Below are 19,979 nucleotides of genomic sequence, written 5' to 3' on the forward strand. Positions count from 1 at the left end.
GGGGAGAGATCATTTCTGAAATGGGAAAGTGTAGCTTCAACATATTGTGGCGAGCAGCACGGGAAGGACGAGACGGAAGCCCAGGTTTAACCAATTATGCAGTTCCGTGCCCCATACACCGCAAGACTAGGGACCGCCTTTATTAACGACCAACCACAAACACGGAAACCAGCGCAACCATTAAACGAACATGTCGCTCTCGGTGACGGTGGCGGCAACGATGCACACAACATGTCAACACTCAACAACACACAACTAATTAACTACCACAACCCATCAACCCCACTCAACCCAACAACCACACTGTCCCCGAAAGGGTCCAAACCCCCAGGATAAATGAACCCCCCAGAATCCCTTGCGCAACTGAACGAGCGCCTACACCTGTGGTCGCCACAATATGATGAGTTGAAGAAAAAATACATAATGATTAAGGGATGAAGGGGACCATTTTAATTCAGATTATATTTCAAGATCCTTTCTGTATCATTTATTTTTAAATATGTCTATTTGGAATAATAAGAAACTGTTTGGATGGACATTAATAACTTAATTTTTTTGTGTTTTGATAACATTTGATTGTTACAATACTGTACAGTGTTGAATATACAGATTCTGTTTTCCTATTTTATTCAACTTGACTCATATGTTGTAATGGGTTGTATTATGCAAATCGTCGAACGTTTGGATATGGTTTTGACCGACAGGAGTGAGCTCCAATTGCTTATCTGTTTTACAACCTAACCAATCAAACAGTAGGGAGGGAACTTAACTAGTCATCCGTTGACAGTCAATTTCTCAACTCTGTTTCAGTGTGTGCTGATCACTTGACTACGACAATGTCTGAAGTGGAAAAGGGTGAGTCTAGAGGTCGCCTACATTTAAACTTTTGATCTTTAATCATAATGTTCAATTTTAAACAGAATCTTCTCTCAATTGATACCATGGATTGTTTGTGATATAGACAGACCATCATATTTTCCTTATGCCAAGGACAACATCGAAAACAAAGGTTTTGTTCCCCACTGACAGCAGGTGCTCCAGACGGCAAAACAGCAACCGACAATGCACGTGAGTGATACTTTTCACGTTATACAGCAGGAGAGCATGTATAGCCTACATCTAGTCAGGGCTGAAATGCATCGGGTTTACCGGGCGCTTTCCCGCTGGTCGGACGTGCCTCAACAGCTGTAAGTGTGCAGAAGGCTCCGGAGTCTCTCCGCGGCAGTGCACAAAAGGTGTGCTGCATGCGCATTAACCTCCCTAAAACCTCAGACAAGCTTAGTGAGCTGAGGCGCAGATAATTGCTGGCCAAAAAAAAGACACCTCACACATTTTAGACAGATGCTGGCAAATTTGCCAAACTGTACGCTGCAGCACCTCCTGCAAAGGAGCCGCTGCTGTAGTTCTTCACAGGGCCCTTCTAGTGCTAGCGGACAGGTCGCCTCCAAGCTGGGCGCACAAAAAGCCTGTGCACACTTGCGAAGGGCGACCGATTGTGTCCCGCTCTATCCCTGCAAATATTTAGGGATAGGGTTAACACAATATAATGATAGTGCGGTAACACCGTTTTGGGCAAAATTTGAAAATTGGACAGACAGCTAAAAATACATGGCATATGGATATTGGCATATTAAGTGTGATATTTGAATTCATGCTTCATTTCTTTCATACAATGTTCCGGCAATCGAACAGAAGTGGATGCCCTTATTGGCAGGTAATATGTTTATGCATACATACATACACGCACGCACACACACACACACACACACACACACACACACACACACACACACACACACATACACACATACACACATACATACATACATACATACATACATACATGTTTAATAGTACTTCTGGCCTGATCTCCTTGGTTGTACAGGACTCATCTTACAAAATCAGTTTATTTCTGATCCTACTGTGTGTGTGTGTGTGCGTTTCTGTGTGCGTTTCTGTGTGTGGGTGTGTGTGAGTGTGTTTGCCTGTGTGTGTGCTGCCTCATGGTTACTGTCTAAAGTGACTTCCCTCTGGGGGAGTACAAGATGGACCACAGGCGTCGCGGCCTGGCCCTCATCTTCAACCAGGAGACCTTTGGTTGTCAAAAAATGACTCGCTCTGGGACCAACATTGACCGTGACAATCTGGAGAACAGGTTCCACTTCTCTATTGAAACTTATAAATCTCTTTTGAGTAAAACACAAATTGCCAAAGGGCATTGGTGGTTGTAGTTCTATTATGACCATGTGAAACTTCTTTGGCCTGCATTTTATTTCTCCACTGTGCATGTCGTTTTTGAACCATTTCTGCTGGTTGGCACAGTGTAGTATATTGCTTAAACATGATTAATATTTGGGAATATATATTTAGATTCAGTGTTGTAATTTGTCAGTTTTCGGGATACCCTAAATCACCATATAACCGCTGCAATAAATTAGACACACCACTGGATCTGTGTGTGTGTGTGTGTGTGTGTGTGTGTGTGTCTGTGTCTGTGTGTCTGGGTGGGGAAATCCTTTCCTTTTCGTAGATTTAAAGCGTTAAACTTTGATGTCCAAGCCCATCAGGATCTGACAAGGGTTGACATTCTGGCAAAGATTAGCGAAGGTAAGACACACTGGCTCCATTGCTAACGTCAATGAGTTTGTCTCATCTGTTGAACAGCTTCAACTTTAAGTTAAAATGTGCTCTTCTACTAGCGGCGCAGGCTAACCACGTGGACGCGGACTGCTTCGTCTGCGTCTTCCTGAGTCACGGCGAAAACGACAAAGTGTGGGCATACGACAAAGAAATCAGCATTGACGAAGTTACCGCCAATTTCAAAGGAGACAAGTGCGGAAGCCTCGTCGGGAAGCCTAAGATCTTTATACTACAGGTATAATACTGTAAACATCACTCAATAATACTGTTTATACTACAAATGTATATACTTCCATAATATACTGTATATACTCAATAATACTGTATACACAACTCAGGCCTGGAAAGTGACAGTATGCAGGCTCTGTCCAAGCCTGCTAACTGACCCTGTCTCTGTCCAGCCCTGCTAACTGACCCTGCCTCCGTCCAGGCCTGCTTACTGTCTCTGTCCAGGCCTGCTAACTAACCCTGTCTCTGTCCAGCCCTGCTAACTGACCCTGTCTTCTACAGGCCTACTAACTGACCCTGTATTTTTCCAGGCCTGCCGTGGGCGTGAGTTCGACCTCCCTGTGACTGGCATGGCCGGGGACAGTGACGACGAGGAGGACCAGGTGGTGGCGGACGATGGTGTGTTCCACACTCTGCCTGCTGGTGCTGACTTCCTCATGTGCTACTCTGTGGCCAAAGGTGAGACAGTTGGAAAAGGGGGGTTTTGAGGGCCTTTTTGAATGACGGCCGGGGGCTAGCCTGTCCGATGTGGTTGGGGGTGGGGGTTGTCTTTCAGAGGCGGGTGCGACAGCTGAAAAGGCCCTGTTTCGTGGGCTTACGCAGGATACCCAAAACAACCGGCACATTCCTTCCGTTATTCTTTGATTCTGCGTCCTAATTCTTTGTGTAAATCCTGCGTGCTCTCCCATTTTTTTTCTCTGCAAAAAAAAGTAATTTGCAAAATACAAACCAAAAAATACCAATTGCCCTTTTTATGAAAAATTTAAATGCGAAAAATATTTGAATATAAGATTGATTCTCTCCCGGAAAGTTGATGTAAAGAAAAACTATCCATCATTAGTCTGTATTCTTCCTGCATTTGAAGTTCTTTATCCTATCAAACTCTAGTCTGTGTACAGCTCATTCAAAACGATTTGTTCACCTCACTCCCACATGAACCATGCCTCTGGTGACAGTGGCTTATTGACAAACAAGTAAGCACTCCTGCAACCCCTCATTGTTCAAAGGGGAATTGAACAATGAGGGGATGAAAGAGTACTTACTTGTTGGTCTGGACTTGTGTTAGTGGGCCCTTAATACAGTATTTGAAGACGTTCAAGAAATTCAGCCATGGTGCAGAATTACAGCCACTATGAGCCAGTCCCACAATGAGCTTTCCACAAATGTGCCGTTTTTTAGAGGCGGGTCAAGGTGGAGGGTGGGGGTGTGGCCCTGAGCAGCTTGCGGCCATGGTACCATGCGCTAGTGTTTACTGTGGATGTATCGCAATTGCTCGGATTCATAATATCATCCAGAGGCGCACACAGCTTTTGGCCGTGTTCAGTAAATATTCTAGAACACTCTGGGTGCTCTGGAGGGAGTCCTGGAACTCTATATCAAAATAATATCATATTATACATAGATATCTATTGCGTATAATATATATTATCATGGCCAAAGCTGTGTGCGCCTACAAACGATATTATGAATCTCAAACGACTGCGTCGGGTTCTCCGACGTCTCTGATTCTTCCACTTCCACATCAATCTGAAGTAGACTGAACCGTGACATAGAGGACTAAGGGATTGTTGCCCACGATTATTGACCGCGATTGCCTCCCGCAACGCTGCCCGCTGCCGAGGCACCACCGCCTCGGCAGCGGGCAGCGGGCATCGCCGTGGCGGTGGTGCCTCACGGCTGTGGTGCCTCGTGGCGGTGGTGCCTCGTCAGCGGGCAGGCAGCGGGGCTCCGGTGGGAGACAATCGCGGGCAACAATCCCTTTCTCCTCCATGTCGCAGTTCATGTACTTCAGGGAGTCAATGCCAAAGTTCCTTTCCCCCAATTCCTTCTCAACCATGGCTGGGATAACCCCTACTACGAGTCTCGTTTTGGAGAGACGTCAGAGAACCCGACGTGTTATGCGCCATAACACTAACAGCAGAACGGTTATCCAAATAACAAAGAACTTGCGTTAGAGTGTGTGTTTTTGTGTTCACACACACACACACACACCTGTGGCACTCGCACTGTCGTAGTTCATTGGGCAAATCAGAGAAGGGGAGGTAACAAAATTCCAAATCGGCGCATCTGAACTTAGTTTTTTCAAAGGCAGAGCAGGATAGCTGGTGCTCATTTTACACCCAACGCCATTTCTAGCTACTGGGGGACAATAGGCAGGCTAGGGAAACTCATATTACTGTTAGAAAACCTCATGAAGTGAAATGTTCATGGCATGGGACCTGTAACTTTGTTACGTTCCGTTCAGAACACCATATTTTATCTTTAGCATAAAATCAACGGCTGCCATCTTGGCTGTTTTATTCAATGCCTCAACAGCGCTCCAATAGTCATTGTACCAAACCCGATTTCAACTTGTTGACCGATTTGTGTTTCTATGTGTGCATAAAACTCAAATCTAAATATTGTGATTCACTATCGCTGTCATGCAAAGACAGATAAGATAGTCAGTGTGTGTGTGTGTTCAGGGCATTCTTCCTTTAGGGTTCGCAAAAATGGCTCCTGGTACATCCGGGACCTCTGCAAGACCCTCGAGGTGTACGGAGGTTCCCGGGAGTTCACAGAGCTGCTGACCCTGGTGAACAGTAATGTGTGTAAGCGGCGCTTCGAGAAAAGCAAAATCGCAGATGCCATCGGGAAGAAGCAGATTCCCTGCTTCGCTTCCATGCTCACCAAGAAGCTTTACTTCCGACCAAAAGAGTAGATGTCTTATTTTTTGAATGCGCAGTGGGTGAATGGGTTTTGTTATCCTGCCTGAATTATTCCCATCATTTGGAACTAATGTGTTGGCTAAATTGAAAATGTACCATCATATAGAAGTCGTAAAGTTTGATAGCGTGGATTTAACAATAATCAAGCGTAATTCATTTTGGATACAAATATATTGATTTCCTAAAGGTTCAAACTCAATATATGAAGGCAGAATGAAGCACAAATAAAGTCAATCACTAAAAGAAATCATAGTCCTCACACACGTTTTTTATTTACTTGACTATCTCATCCCAATTTTTTTTATAGTGGGAGGTTCTATCAGTACACAGCTTCATGTTTATAATTGTGTTCATCAATGGTGTATAAAACGACTCCATGTTTACCATCTACTAGCCACCATGTACCTGTACAATGTATGGTTCCTGTCTTTGAAATAAAACTTTCGATCAAGCTTTGACCTTGTGTTTCAGTTGCTGAGATTCATTGGGGGCCAGATAATTTATTGGGGGGAGAGATCATTTCAGAAAATGTAAAAGTGTAGCTTCAATATATGGTGAAATAAAAAAAAATTACATAATGAATTTTACAATCCGAAAGGATTCAAAATTGAAAGCTCTAAATGGTATTTCTCAATTAAATTAGTCATAAGTCCGCCCCCTGTCAACATGTGTTGCTAGGAGACTGATTTATATATTTGATCTTTGATTTACAACACTGAACACTGTAATCAGCTTTGGTTTCTCTTTCACATCAGTAGTTTTCCAGACATTTTATTGTCAGTCCAATTGGTTCCAAGGGACCAACGGCAGTACAACAATTCTGAAATGGCTGTACAAGTCAAACAAAAGATTGCGATAACACTATGTACAACTGGTTTAATGATTAGTGTTGAAATTTACAACACATTTCACTTTTACACCTCTAGGGGCCATTTTCAAGTCCCCATGTGCACGGATGAGATCAGGCTGAACCAACTTATTACAACCAGTGTAATGTTCAAAAATCGAATCAAATCAGCCATCGGTTGAAGTCAAAGCAGCTTCCTGCTGCTTTTTGATGAACTCTGAATCGTCATACACAAAGAGGTTCTGCGGTTGTTAATTCAAACTTGACATTTAAGGGGGGCCAAGTGGAGAGAGTGAGCTTCCTAATAGCTTGGTGGATGAAGCTGAGGGGAGAGAGGGGAGAGAGAGTTCAGCTTCCTGACAGCCTGGTGGATGAAGCTGTATGTGAGTATGGTGGAGCGGGCACGAGGCTCCGATACCTTCTCCCAGAGGGCAGGAGGCTGAACAGACTGTGCGGGGTGGCTGGCGTCGCTCTCAATCATGGTTGCTTTGCGGGTGAGACAGGTGATGTATGTGTCTTGCAAGGAGGGGGGTGGGGCACCCATGATCTTTCCAGATGTGTTCACTATACATTGCAGGGCTCTCCTGTAGTAGTCAGTGCAGCTCCCGCACCACACAGTGATGCAGCTGGACAGGATGCTCTCAATGGTGTCTCGGTAGAATGTGCACATGATAGATGGGGGAGCGCTCGCTCGCTTGAGTTTGCACAGGAGAAGTAGAGGCACTGCTGTGCTTTCTTTGCCAACGATGCAGTGTTGGTGGTCCAGGAGAGGTCCTCAATGATGTGCACCCCCAGGAATTTGGTGCTGCTCACTCTTTCTCCACAGCAGCACCATCGATGGACGGTGGTGGGTGTTGGGTGTGGCGTCTCCAGAAGTCAAACAACAATTTCTTTGGTTTTGCTGACATTCAGCAGGAGGTTGTTTTATCTGCACCACGTGGTCAGAAGGTTGACCTCCTTCATGTAGTGGGTCTCGTCGTCCTTGGTGATGAGACCCACCAGAGTTGTGTCGTCCGCCAACTTCCCCATGTGATTGGTGCTGTAGGTTGGTGTGCAGTCGTGAGTTGGCAGGGAGAAGAGCAGGGGACTGAACACACATATTTGGGGGGGCTCCTGTGCTGAGTGTGATGCTGCTCGAGGTGTTGCTGCTGACTCGTACTGCTTGTGGCCTCTCACTGAGGAAGTCCAGCAGCCAGTTGCAGAGGGAGGTGTTGAGCCCCAGCTGGTCCAGTTTACAGAGGAGTTGTTCTGGGACTTTGGTGTTGAACGCTGAACTGAAGTCTATGAAGAGCATTCTCACATATGAGTATTTTGTGTCCAGGTTGGTGGGGGCTGGGTGGAGAGCAGAGCTGATTGCATCCTCTGTGGACCGTTTGGCTCTGTATGCAAACTGGAAGGGGGCCAGGGTTGGGGCGAGGATGGATTTGATGTGTGACATGACTAGCTGTTCAAAACACTTCCTGATGATGGGGGTAAGTGCCACAGGGCGATAGTCATTGAAGCAGGATGGAGCAGGTTTCTTTGGCACAGGTATGATGATGTTGGCGGTGGTGGTGGGTGGAGTTTTCTGTGGGTTTGTGTTGCTTGTGGCTTCAAGCCGTGCAAAAAAGCTGTTGAGGTTGTTGAGCAGAGAGATGTTGTCGTAGAGAGATCTGTGGGGCGGGCTTGTAGTCTGTGATGGTCTGAATGCCCGGCCACAGGCTCTGCTTGTCTCTGCTGTCTTTGAAGTGGCAGGTTATCTTTTTTGTATAGTCCTGTTTTGGACATCAGCCCGGCCCAGAAGCAAGACCTTGACGAGATCGTCATGCAGCACCGCGCTTCCAGGGAGGACCACGATCGCCCATCACGATATCCGGACGGCGCCGGGAGCGAAGGTGAGAGTTCACCCCTATAGGATCCCGGAGGCCCGGAGGGAGGCCATCCAGGCCGAGGTACGCCGGATGCTACAGCTCCGGGTCATCGAGGAGTCGCGCAGTGCCTGGTCCAGCCCGGTAGTCCTCGTACCAAAGCCAGATGGAACCTATCGCTTTTGTAATGACTTCCGGAGGCTGAACAAGGCGTCTGAGTTTGACGCATACCCATGCCCCGGGTGGACAAGCTAATCGAATGCCTTGGACCAGCCCGTTACCTCACGACCTTGGACCTGACCAAGGGGTATTGGCAGGTACCGTTGACCCGGGCTGCCCGGGAGAAGACGGCGTTCTCAACTCCAGGGGGGCTGTACCAGTACACCGTCCTCCCCTTCGGAGTACATGGCGCTCCGGCCACCTTCCAGCGCATGATGGACCAGCTCCTGAGGCCCCACCAGGCCTACGCAGTGGCCTACATAGATGACATCATCATCTAAAGTCACAGCTGGGATGTCCACATCTGCCAGCTGAGGGCGGTGCTGGGGGAGCTGCGGAAGGCGGGCCTCACTGCCAACCCGGCCAAGTGTCATCTCAGGCTGGAGGAGACGGCATACCTGGGGTACCAGGTTGGGCGTGGAACCGTCCGGCCACAGTAGAGCAAGGTGGCCGCCATCCGGGACTGGCCCCAACCCCTCACCAAGAAGCAGGTGAAGTCGTTTTTAGGAGTAGTCGGGTATTACCAGCGGTTTATACCCGGTGGCCATCCCACTGAACAACCTGACCCGAAAGGCCCTGCCGGATCGGATCACCTGATCCGAGGCAGCCAACCAGACCTTTGGGACGCTCCGCGAGGATCTATGCTCGGAGCCGGTGCTCATAACCCCCGAATTTGCTTCCCCCCTGATAGTGCACACGGACACTTCGGAGGTGGGGCTGGGGGGAGTCCTGTCCCAGGTCCGGGCCGGAGAGGAACACCCCATCACGTACATCAGCCGAAAGCTACTACCGAACGAACGGAACTACTCAACGGTAGAGAAGGAGGCCCTGGTCATCAAGTGGATCCTGGATAAACTCCAGGCTCCACTTGATATTATCTCCTAAGGAGGGAGTTTACCCTGGTCAACGACCACGCCCCCCTGAAGTGGATGGCCGGCGCCAAAGACACCAACGCCCGGGTGACGCGATGGTTCCTGGCCCTCCAGGACTTACGCTTTAAGGTGAACCACCGACCGGGCAAGGAGCACGCTAACGCCAACGCCCTGTCACGTCGGGATACCTGCCTGGGCGGGTTCCCCGTCTGCCTGAGACCTGAGCAAGCGGTGGAGGAGTGTGGCATCCCGCCCATTAAACCTCGGCCCGGGCGGGTCCGAGGATTAGTGGTGGACGGCGTATACCGCCGCCACCCACTAACTGGCGACAGAGAGCATCACTTCTCCACCCCCAATCAGCGAGATAGGGGACACCTGACCGGAGGGAGGAAAAGGCCCGGGAGCCATCTTAAAAGGGGCACGAGAACTGACGAGAGAGAAGGACGGGAGCGAGTGGCAAGGAGGAAGCGCTCGAGACCACGATCGACTAGAGGCTCACGGAGACCCTAAAGATAGTGATTGCGTTCCCTGTCGGAGATCATTGCAATAAATGCGGAGTGCGGCTTAACCCTCATTTCAACGTGTGATTCGTACCTGGAACCCGGCACATTAGGAAGCGGGTTACCACAGTATGTATGAATGTATTTGTTTCTGTATTTCTGTTACGTAGCTTTATACTTCAACACTATACTGTGGTGCATATGTCTGGGGTTCTAGCAGTACACAGCATGTACACAATGTTATAGTACTAATAAGACTGTGCTTATGGCTAATGTCTAAAGCAACTCAGGAGACGTGTTTATTTATTTAGCCACCATCTTACCGTAAAGTGTATGATTCCTCAACGATTTATATGAAATAAAGCCTTATGATTGACCATGCTCTAAGTCTGTTCAGTTGCTGAGATTATTTGGGGTCAAAAAGTAAAATGGGGGGAGAGATCATTTCTGAACTGTGAAAGTGTAGCTTCAACATATTGTGGCGAGCAGCACGGGAAGGACGAGACGGAAGCCCAGGTTGAACCAATTATGCAGTTCCGTGCCCCATACACCGCACGACTAGGGACTGCCTTTATTTACGACCAACCACAAACACGGAAACCAGCGCAACCACTAAACGAACATGTCGCTCTCGGTGACGGTGGCGGCAACGATGCACACAACATGTCAACACTCAACAACACACAACTAATTAACTACCACAACCCATTAACCCCACTCAACCCAACAACCACACTGTCCCCGAAAGGGTCCAAACCCCCAGGATAAATGAACCCCCCAGAATCCCTTGCGCAACTGAACGAGCGCCTACACCTGTGGTCGCCACAATATGTTGAGTTGAAGAAAAATACATAATGATTAAGGGATGAAGGGGACCATTTTAATTCAGATTTTATTTCAAGATCCTTTCTGTATCATTTATTTTTAAATATGTCTGTCTATTTGGAATAATAAGAAACTGTTTGGATGGACATGAATAACTTAATTTTTTTGTGTTTTGATAACATTTGGTTGTTACAATAATGTACAGTGTTGAATATACAGATTCTGTTTTCCTATTTTATTCAACTTGACTCATATGTTGCAATGGGTTGTATTATGCAAATCGTCGAACGTTTGGATATGGTTTTGACCGACAGGAGTGAGCTCCAATTGCTTATCTGTTTTACAACCTAACCAATCAAACAGTAGGGAGGGAACTTAACTAGTCATCCGTTGACAGTCAATTTCTCAACTCTGTTTCAGTGTGTGCTGATCACTTGACTACGACAATGTCTAAAGTGGAAAAGGGTGAGTCTAGAGGTCGCCTACATTTAAACTTTTGATCTTTAATCATAATGTTCAATTTTAAACAGAATCTTCTCTCAATTGATACCATGGACTGTTTGTGATATAGACAGACCATCATATTTTCCTTATGCCAAGGAAAACATCGAAAACAAAAGTTTTGTTCCCCACTGACAGCAGGTGCTCCAGACGGCAAAACAGCAACCAACAATGCACGTGAGTGATACTTTTCACGTTATACAGCAGGAGAGCATGTATAGCCTACATCTAGTCAGGGCTGAAATGCATCGGGTTTACCGGGCGCTTTCCCGCTGGTCGGACGTGCCTCAACAGCTCTAAGTGTGCAGAAGGCTCCGGAGTCTCTCCGCGGCAGTGCACAAAAGGTGTGCTGCATGCGCATTAACCTCCCTAAAACCTCAGACAAAAGCTTAGTGAGCTGAGGCGCAGATAATTGCTGGCCAAAAAAAAGACACCTCACACATTTTAGACAGATGCTGGCAAATTTGCCAAACTGTACGCTGCAGCACCTCCTGCAAAGGAGCCGCTGCTGTAGTTCTTCACAGGGCCCTTCTAGTGCTAGCGGACAGGTCTCCTCCAAGCTGGGCGCACAAAAAGCCTGTGCACACTTGCGAAGGGCGACCGATTGTTTCCCGCTGTATCCCTGCAAATATTTAGGGATAGGGTTAACACAATATAATGATAGTGCGGTAACACCGTTTTGGGCAAAATGTGAAAATTGGACAGACAGCTAAAAATACATGGCATATGGATATTGGCATATTAAGTGTGATATTTGAATTCATGCTTCATTTCTTTCATACAATGTTCCGGCAATCGAACAGAAGTGGATGCCCTTATTGGCAGGTAATATGTTTATGCATACATACATGCACACACACACACACACACACACACACACACACACACACACACACACACACACACACACACACACACACACACACACACACACACACACACACATATACATACATACATACATACATACATGTTTAATAGTACTTCTGGCCTGATCTCCTTGGTTGTACAGGACTCATCTTACAAAATCAGTTTATTTCTGATCCTACTGTGTGTGTGTGTGTGTGTGTGTGTGTGTGTGTGTGTGTGTGCGTTTCTGTGTGTGGGTGTGTTTGTTTGGGTGTGTGTGAGTGTGTTTGCCTGTGTGTGTGCTGCCTCATGGTTACTGTCTAAAGTGACTTCCCTCTGGGGGAGTACAAGATGGACCACAGGTGTCGCGGCCTGGCCCTCATCTTCAACCAGGAGACCTTTGGTTGTCAAAAAAAGACTCGCTATGGGACCAACATTGACCGTGACAATCTGGAGAACAGGTTCCACTTCTCTATTGAAACTTATAAATCTCTTTTGAGTAAAACACAAATTGCCAAAGGGCATTGGTGGTTGTAGTTCTATTATGACCATGTGAAACTTCTTTGGCCTGCATTTTATTTCTCCACTGTGCATGTCGTTTTTGAACCATTTCTGCTGGTTGGCACAGTGTAGTATATTGCTTAAACATGATTAATATTTGGGAATATATATTTTGATTCAGTGTTGTAATTTGTCAGTTTTCGGGATACCCTAAATCACCATATACCCGCTGCAATAAATTAGACACACCACTGGATCTGTGTGTGTGTGTGTGTGTGTGTGTCTGTGTGTCTGTGTCTGTGTCTGTGTGTCTGGGTGGGGAAATCCTTTCCTTTTCGTAGATTTAAAGCGTTAAACTTTGATGTCCAAGCCCATCAGGATCTGACAAGGGTTGACATTCTGGCAAAGATTAGCGAAGGTAAGACACACTGGCTCCATTGCTAACGTCAATGAGTTTGTCTCATCTGTTGAACAGCTTCAACTTTAAGTTAAAATGTGCTCTTCTACTAGCGGCGCAGGCTAACCACGTGGACGCGGACTGCTTCGTCTGCGTCTTCCTGAGTCACGGCGAAAACGACAAGGTGTGGGCATACGACAAAGAAATCAGCATTGACGAAGTTACCGCCAATTTCAAAGGAGACAAGTGCAGAAGCCTCGTCGGGAAGCCTAAGATCTTTATACTACAGGTATAATACTGTAAACATCACTCAATAATACTGTTTATACTACAAATGTATATACTTCCATAATATACTGTATATACTCAATAATACTGTATACACAACTCAGGCCTGGAAAGTGACAGTATGCAGGCTCTGTCCAAGCCTGCTAACTGACCCTGTCTCTGTCCAGCCCTGCTAACTGACCCTGCCTCTGTCCAGGCCTGCTTACTGTCTCTGTCCAGCCCTGCTAACTGACCCTGTCTTCTACAGGCCTACTAACTGACCCTGTATTTTTCCAGGCCTGCCGTGGGCGTGAGTTCGACCTCCCTGTGACTGGCATGGCCGGGGACAGTGACGACGAGGAGGACCAGGTGGTGGCGGACGATGGTGTGTTCCACACTCTGCCTGCTGGTGCTGACTTCCTCATGTGCTACTCTGTGGCCAAAGGTGAGACAGTTGGAAAAGGGGGGTTTTGAGGGCCTTTTTGAATGACGGCCGGGGGCTAGCCTGTCCGATGTGGTTGGGGGTGGGGGTTGTCTTTCAGAGGCGGGTGCGACAGCTGAAAAGGCCCTGTTTCGTGGGCTTACGCAGGATACCCAAAACAACCGGCACATTCCTTCCGTTATTCTTTGATTCTGCGTCCTAATTCTTTGTGTAAATCCTGCGTGCTCTCCCATTTTTTTTCTCTGCAAAAAAAAGTAATTTGCAAAATACAAACCAAAAAATATCAATTGCCCTTTTTATGAAAAATTTAAATGCGAAAAAATATTTGAATATAAGATTGATTCTCTCCCACTCTAGTCTGTGTACAGCTCATTCAAAACAATTTGTTCACCTCACTCCCACATGAACCATGCCTCTGGTGACAGTGGCTTATTGACAAACAAGTAAGCACTCCTGCAACCCCTCATTGTTCAAAGGGGAATTGAACAATGAGGGGATGCAAGAGTACTTACTTGTTGGTCTGGACTTGACGTGTTAGTGGGCCCTTAATACAGTATTTGAAGACGTTCAAGAAATTCAGCCATGGTGCAGAATTACAGCCACTATGAGCCAGTCCCACAATGAGCTTTCCACAAATGTGCTGTTTTTTAGAGGCGGGTCAAGGTGGAGGGTGGGGGTGTGGCCCTGAGCAGCTTGCGGCCATGGTACCATGCGCTAGTGTTTACTGTGGATGTATCGCAATTGCTCGGATTCATAATATCATCCAGAGGCGCACACAGCTTTTGGCCGTGTTCAGTAAATATTCTAGAACACTCTGGGTGCTCTGGAGGGAGTCCTGGAACTCTATATCTAAATAATATCATATTATACATAGATATCTATTGCGTATAATATATATTATCATGGCCAAAGCTGTGTGCGCCTACAAACGATATTATGAATCTCAAACGACTGCGTCGGGTTCTCCGACGTCTCTGATTCTTCCACTTCCACATCAATCTGAAGTAGACTGAACCGTGACATAGAGGACAAAGGGATTGTTGCCCACGATTATTGACCGCGATTGCCTCCCACAACGCTGCCCACTGCCGAGGCACCACCGCCTCGGCAGCGGGCAGCGGGCATCGCCGTGGCGGTGGTGCCTCACGGCTGTGGTGCCTCGTGGCGGTGGTGCCTCGTCAGCGGGCAGGCAGCGGGGCTCCGGTGGGAGACAATCGCGGGCAACAATCCCTTTCTCCTCCACGTCGCGGTTCATGTACTTCAGGGAGTCAATGCCAAAGTTCCTTTCCCCCAATTCCTTCTCAACCATGGCTGGGATAACCCCTACTACGAGTCTCGTTTTGGAGAGACGTCAGAGAACCCGACGTGTTATGCGCCATAACACCAACAGCAGAACGGTTATCCAAATAACAAAGAACTTGCGTTAGAGTGTGTGTTTTTGTGTTCACCCACACACACACACCTGTGGCACTCGCACTGTCGTAGTTCATTGGGCAAATCAGAGAAGGGGAGGTAACAAAATTCCAAATCGGCGCATCTGAACTTAGTTTTTTCAAAGGCAGAGCAGGATAGCTGGTGCTCATTTTACACCCAACGCCATTTCTAGCTACTGGGGGACCATAGGCAGGCTAGGGAAACTCATATTACTGTTAGAAAACCTCATAAAGTGAAATGTTCATGGCAACGTTGTTACGTTACGTTCAGAACACCATATTTTATCTTCAGCATAAAATCAGCGGCTGTTTCATTCAATTTCTCAACAGCGCTCCAATAGTCATCGTACCAAACCCGATTTCAACTTGTTGACCAACAATGGGCAGAAGTCACACACATAACACAAAAATGTGCAAATCAAATGCCTTTGAAAAATGAAAGCATATTTTACTCCGATTTGTGTTTCTATGTGTGTATAAAACTCAAATCAAAATATTGTGATTCACTATCGCTGCCATGCAAAGACAGATAAGATAGTCAGTGTGTGTGTGTGTTCAGGGTATTTTTCCTTTAGGGATTGCATCAATGGCTCCTGGTACATCCAGGACCTCTGCAAGACCCTGGAGGGGTACGGAGGTTCCCGGGAGTTCACAGAGCTGCTGACCCTGGTGAACAGTAATGTGTGTAAGCGGTCCGTCGAGAAAAGCAGAAACGCAGATGCCATCGGGAAAAAGCAGATTCCCTGCTTCGCTTCAATGCTCACCAAGAACCTCTTCTTCCGACCAAAACAGTAGAAGTTTTATTTTTTTAAAGGGTTGTAGGTGAATGGTGTTTTATTATCCTGCCTGAATCATTCCCATCATTTGGAACTAATGCGTTGGCTAAATTGACAATGCACCATCATACAGCTGTCAAAAAGTTACATAGAGTGGGATTAACAATCATCAAACGTAATTCATTTTGGATATAAATATATATTTATTTTCCTAAAGTTTCCCATGCATCAAACAAACGATATGAAGGCAGAAAGAAACAAAAATAAAGTCAATCACTAAAAGATATCATATGATATCTTTTAGTGATTTACTTTTCGTTTACTTTTAAGACTCTCAACCAATTTTTTTTGTACCTCCAGGATGTTTTTCTGTTAAAGATGTAGGTTTATACTCTGCATGGAGTCAGTTAACCAGCATCGGATACCAACATACTGTGATGCATGTTGTATAGTGTGTACACAGCTTCATGTTTGAATAATATTCCAGTGCCTATCAATGGTGTCTAAAACAACTCAGGAACCATGTTTATCATCTTCTAGCCACCATGTACCTGTAAAATGTACGGTTCCTCGAAAGTTTCTATGAAATAAAACCTTATGTTCAATCAAGCTTTGATTTCGTGTTTCAGTTGCTGAGATTCATTGGGGGCCAGAAAAATTATTGGGGGAGGGGGGGAGAGATTATTTCCAAAAATGTGAAAGTGTAGCTTGAATATATGTTGAGTAGAAAAAAGTTACATAATGATTAAGGGTGATAGGGGAACATTTTAATTCATATTATATTTCAGGTCCGAGCCAATAGCATTCTGATGAAGGAAAACGTTCCAGGGAAGATCCGCGAAGGTAAGACCCACTGACTCCATTGCTTACGTTGCACATTTTTCACATTTGTTTAAAAGCGCCTTTGATGTGCTAGCGCAAACCTAAAACTTCCTTAAGTGTTTGGAATTTTACAAACAGAAAGGATTCAAAAATGAAAGCTCTGAATGGTATTTCTCAAGTGAATTAGTCATAAGTCCGCCCCCTGTCAACATATGTTGCTAGGAGACTGAATTATATATTTGAACTTTGATTTACAACACAGTAATCAGCTTTGGTTTCTCTTTCACATCAGTAGTTCTCCAGCCATTTTATTGTCAGCCCAATTGGTTCCAAGGGACCAATGGCAGTACAACAATTCTGAAATGGCTGAACAAACCAAACAAAACATTTTTTTACAACTGGTTTAATGATTAATGGAGAAATTTACAACACATTTCACTTTTACATCTCTAAGGGCCGTTTTCAAGTCCCCATGTGCACGGATGAGATCAGGCTGAACCAACTTATTACAACCAGTGTAATGTTCAAAAATCGAATCGAATCAGTCATCGGTTGAAGTCAAAGCAGCTTCCTGCTGCTTTTTGATGAACTCTGAATCGTCGTACACAAAGGTTCTGCGGTTGTTAATTCAAACTTGACATTTAAGGGGGGCCAAGTGGAGAGAGTGAGCTTCCTAATAGCTTGGTAGATGAAGCTGAGGGGAGAGAGAGTTCAGCTTCCTGACAGCCTGGTGGATGAAGCTCTGTGAGCCTGGTGGAGCGGGCACGGAGGCTCCGATACCTTCTCTGTACCACGTGGTCAGAAGGTGGAGCTCCTTCCTGTAGTGGATCTCGTCGTCCTTGTTGATGAGACCCACCAGAGTTGTGTCGTCCACAAACTTCCCCATGTGATTGGTGCTGTAGGTTGGTGTGCAGTGTTGAGTCGGCAGGGTGAAGAGCAGGGGACTGAACACACAGCCTTGGGGGGCTCCTGTGTGAGTGTGATGCTGCTCGAGGTGTTGTTGCTGACTCATACTGCTTGTGGCCTCTCACTGAAGAAGTCCAGCAGCCAGTTGCAGATGGAGGTGTTGAGCCCCAGCTGGTCCAGTTTACAGAGGAGTTGTTCTGGGACTATGGTGTTGGCTTAGCTCAGGAGATAGAGCAGTTGTCTTGTAACCGAAAGGTTGCTAGTTCGATCCCCAGCTCCTCCTAGCTGAGTGTTGATGTGTCCCTGAGCAAGACACTTAACCCTAACTGCTCCTGACGAGCTGGCTGTCGCCTTGCATGGTTGACTCTGCTGTCAATGTGTGTATTAACCGATGTAAGTCGCTTTGGATAAAAGCGTCTGCCAAATGCCCTAATTGTAATTTATGTTGAACGCTGAACTGAAGTCTATAAAGAGCATTCTCACATATGAGTATTTTGTGTCCAGGTGGGTGAGGGGTGGGTGGAGAGCAGAGCTGAGTGCATCCTCTGTGGACCGTTTGGCTCTGTATGCAAACTGGAAGGGGGCCAGGTTGGGGGCGTGGATGGATTTGATGTGTGACATGACTAGCCGTTCAAAACACTTCCTGATGATGGGGGTCAGTGCCATAGGGCGATAGTCATTGAAGCAGGATGGATCAGGTTTCTTTGACACAGGTATGATGATGTTGGCCTTGAAACGTGATGGAAAAGCAGCCTGTCTCAGAGAAGTGTTAAAGACATCCGTGAAGACATCTATTAAGCTTCTCTGCGCAGTCATTCAGCACACGACCAGAGAAGTTGTCTGGGCCTGTTGCCTTGCGGGGGTTGATAGAGGAGATTGTCCTCTTCAAGCTGGCAGCAGACAGGCACAGACTGATCGTCGGGAGGGGGGCGGGGTGTGGTTTGCACAACAAATCTCAAGCTGTTGAGGTTGTTGGGCAGAAAGATGTTGCTGTCGCAGTTCTGTGGTGCGGGTTTGTAGTCTGTGATGGTCTGAAGGCCCTGCCACAGGCTCTGTGTGTCTCTGCTGTCTTTGAAATAGCAAGTTATCTTGTGTGTGTACTCTCGCTGATCACAGGCCAGTTTCATCCCCAGCTCTGAAGGCATTGTCTCTGGCCCTCAGATGCCGGTGGACATCCCTTGTCAGCCATGGCTTCTGGTTTGTGATGATGGTCTTTGTATGGGTCACATCATCATTGCACTTACTGGAGTAAGAAGTAACAGTGTCTGTGTGGATGTTGTATGTGGCTTCCTTCTTAAACATTTCCCAGTCTGTTGTGTCAAAGCAGTCTTGAAGAGCAGAGGAGGCCACACACGTACCTGCTTGCAATCCGGTTTGGTGACTTTCAATCTCGGCCTGTAGGCTGGCATTAACAGTGATATGATCAGAGAGTCATATGTGGGGGAGGGGGAGGCTTTTTATGCTCCTTTGTGAGTAGTGTAAACCAGGTCCAAATATTATCCCCTCTTGTTGGGAAATCAACATGCTGGTGAAGTTTTGGATGGACAGTCTTAAGATCAGCATGATTAAAATCTCCAGCGAGGAGGATGAATGCATCTGTCAAAACCTTCGGACAGACACTTACATCTGTCAAAACTTGCGTTTACACGTGCCGCCATCTTCAAAAGAGAATTCAATGATACTGCATACACAACTCAATTATAGAGTTTATACTACAATATAAACTACAATATATATACTACTATAATATACAGTATATACTACTCAACTACAACTATACTGTATCGGCCTTTACTAGATAAATATTATGCATGCTACTATACTGTATATATAATACTTAATAATACCGTACACACGACTCAATTATACCACATATATAATATCGATATGATACAAAAATATAATGTGTATATAGTGCTTAAATGTACCTTAAAGACGGATAAAATATACTGTCTTGTGGCAGACGGCTGGGAGGAGTGAGGGGTGTGGTATATCTGGCAACCTGCTGGCTCCAACCCCAAGCCTTAAATGGACTTCCTCCCTTTAACGACGCAAGCCTGGGGATCATTAAGCAGGGGTGCTTGGGGTTAAAAGGGCTAGCAAACTACAGACAGGGGCTGTTTGATCTTGGAGGGCTAGAGAAGTACAGACAGGACCTGTGTCATCGTCTGAAAGTGCTGTATGGCTGACGAGAGAGAGAGAGAGAGAGAGAGAGAGAGAGAGAGAGAGAGAGAGAGAGAGAGAGAGAGAGAGAGAGAGAGAGAGAGAGAGAGAGAGAGAGAGAGAGAGAGAGAGAGAGAGAGAGAGAGAGAGAGAGAGAGAGAGAGAGAGAGAGAGAGAGAGAGAGAGAGAGAGAGAGAGAGAGAGAGAGAGAGAGAGAGAGATGGAAAGTGAATTGG

At 46.3% G+C, this 19,979-nt stretch overlaps 2 protein-coding genes across 6 annotated transcripts; both read left to right on the forward strand.

Annotated features, from left to right (window-relative positions):
• Window positions 1-795: 795 nt before the first annotated feature.
• On the forward strand, window positions 796-6,034 carry LOC307071233 (caspase-6-like). 3 transcript variants are annotated; one of them, XM_079730183.1, is made up of 8 exons: window positions 796-855; window positions 1,030-1,068; window positions 1,693-1,714; window positions 2,021-2,155; window positions 2,531-2,607; window positions 2,700-2,875; window positions 3,180-3,327; window positions 5,334-6,034. In XM_079730183.1, the coding sequence occupies exons 1-8, from the start codon at window positions 837-839 to the stop codon at window positions 5,567-5,569; spliced, it is 852 nt and encodes a 283-aa protein (XP_079586309.1). In that variant the 5' UTR covers window positions 796-836; the 3' UTR covers window positions 5,570-6,034. The 3 variants fall into 3 exon arrangements, with proteins under 3 accessions (XP_079586309.1, XP_079586310.1, XP_079586311.1); XM_079730184.1 differs by having other exon boundaries at window positions 813-855; window positions 1,033-1,068; XM_079730185.1 differs by having other exon boundaries at window positions 825-855; window positions 1,696-1,714.
• Window positions 6,035-11,102: 5,068 nt separating this feature from the next.
• LOC307071232 (caspase-6-like) lies at window positions 11,103-16,457 on the forward strand. 3 transcript variants are annotated; one of them, XM_079730180.1, is made up of 8 exons: window positions 11,103-11,151; window positions 11,326-11,364; window positions 11,991-12,012; window positions 12,363-12,497; window positions 12,879-12,955; window positions 13,048-13,223; window positions 13,499-13,646; window positions 15,636-16,457. In XM_079730180.1, the coding sequence occupies exons 1-8, from the start codon at window positions 11,133-11,135 to the stop codon at window positions 15,869-15,871; spliced, it is 852 nt and encodes a 283-aa protein (XP_079586306.1). In that variant the 5' UTR covers window positions 11,103-11,132; the 3' UTR covers window positions 15,872-16,457. The 3 variants fall into 3 exon arrangements, with proteins under 3 accessions (XP_079586306.1, XP_079586307.1, XP_079586308.1); XM_079730181.1 differs by having other exon boundaries at window positions 11,112-11,151; window positions 11,329-11,364; XM_079730182.1 differs by having other exon boundaries at window positions 11,126-11,151; window positions 11,994-12,012.
• The last annotated feature ends 3,522 nt before the right edge of the window (window positions 16,458-19,979 follow it).

This window comes from Pollachius pollachius (genome assembly GCF_949987615.1).
Source record: "Pollachius pollachius genome assembly, chromosome: 2".
Taxonomy (NCBI): domain Eukaryota; kingdom Metazoa; phylum Chordata; class Actinopteri; order Gadiformes; family Gadidae; genus Pollachius; species Pollachius pollachius.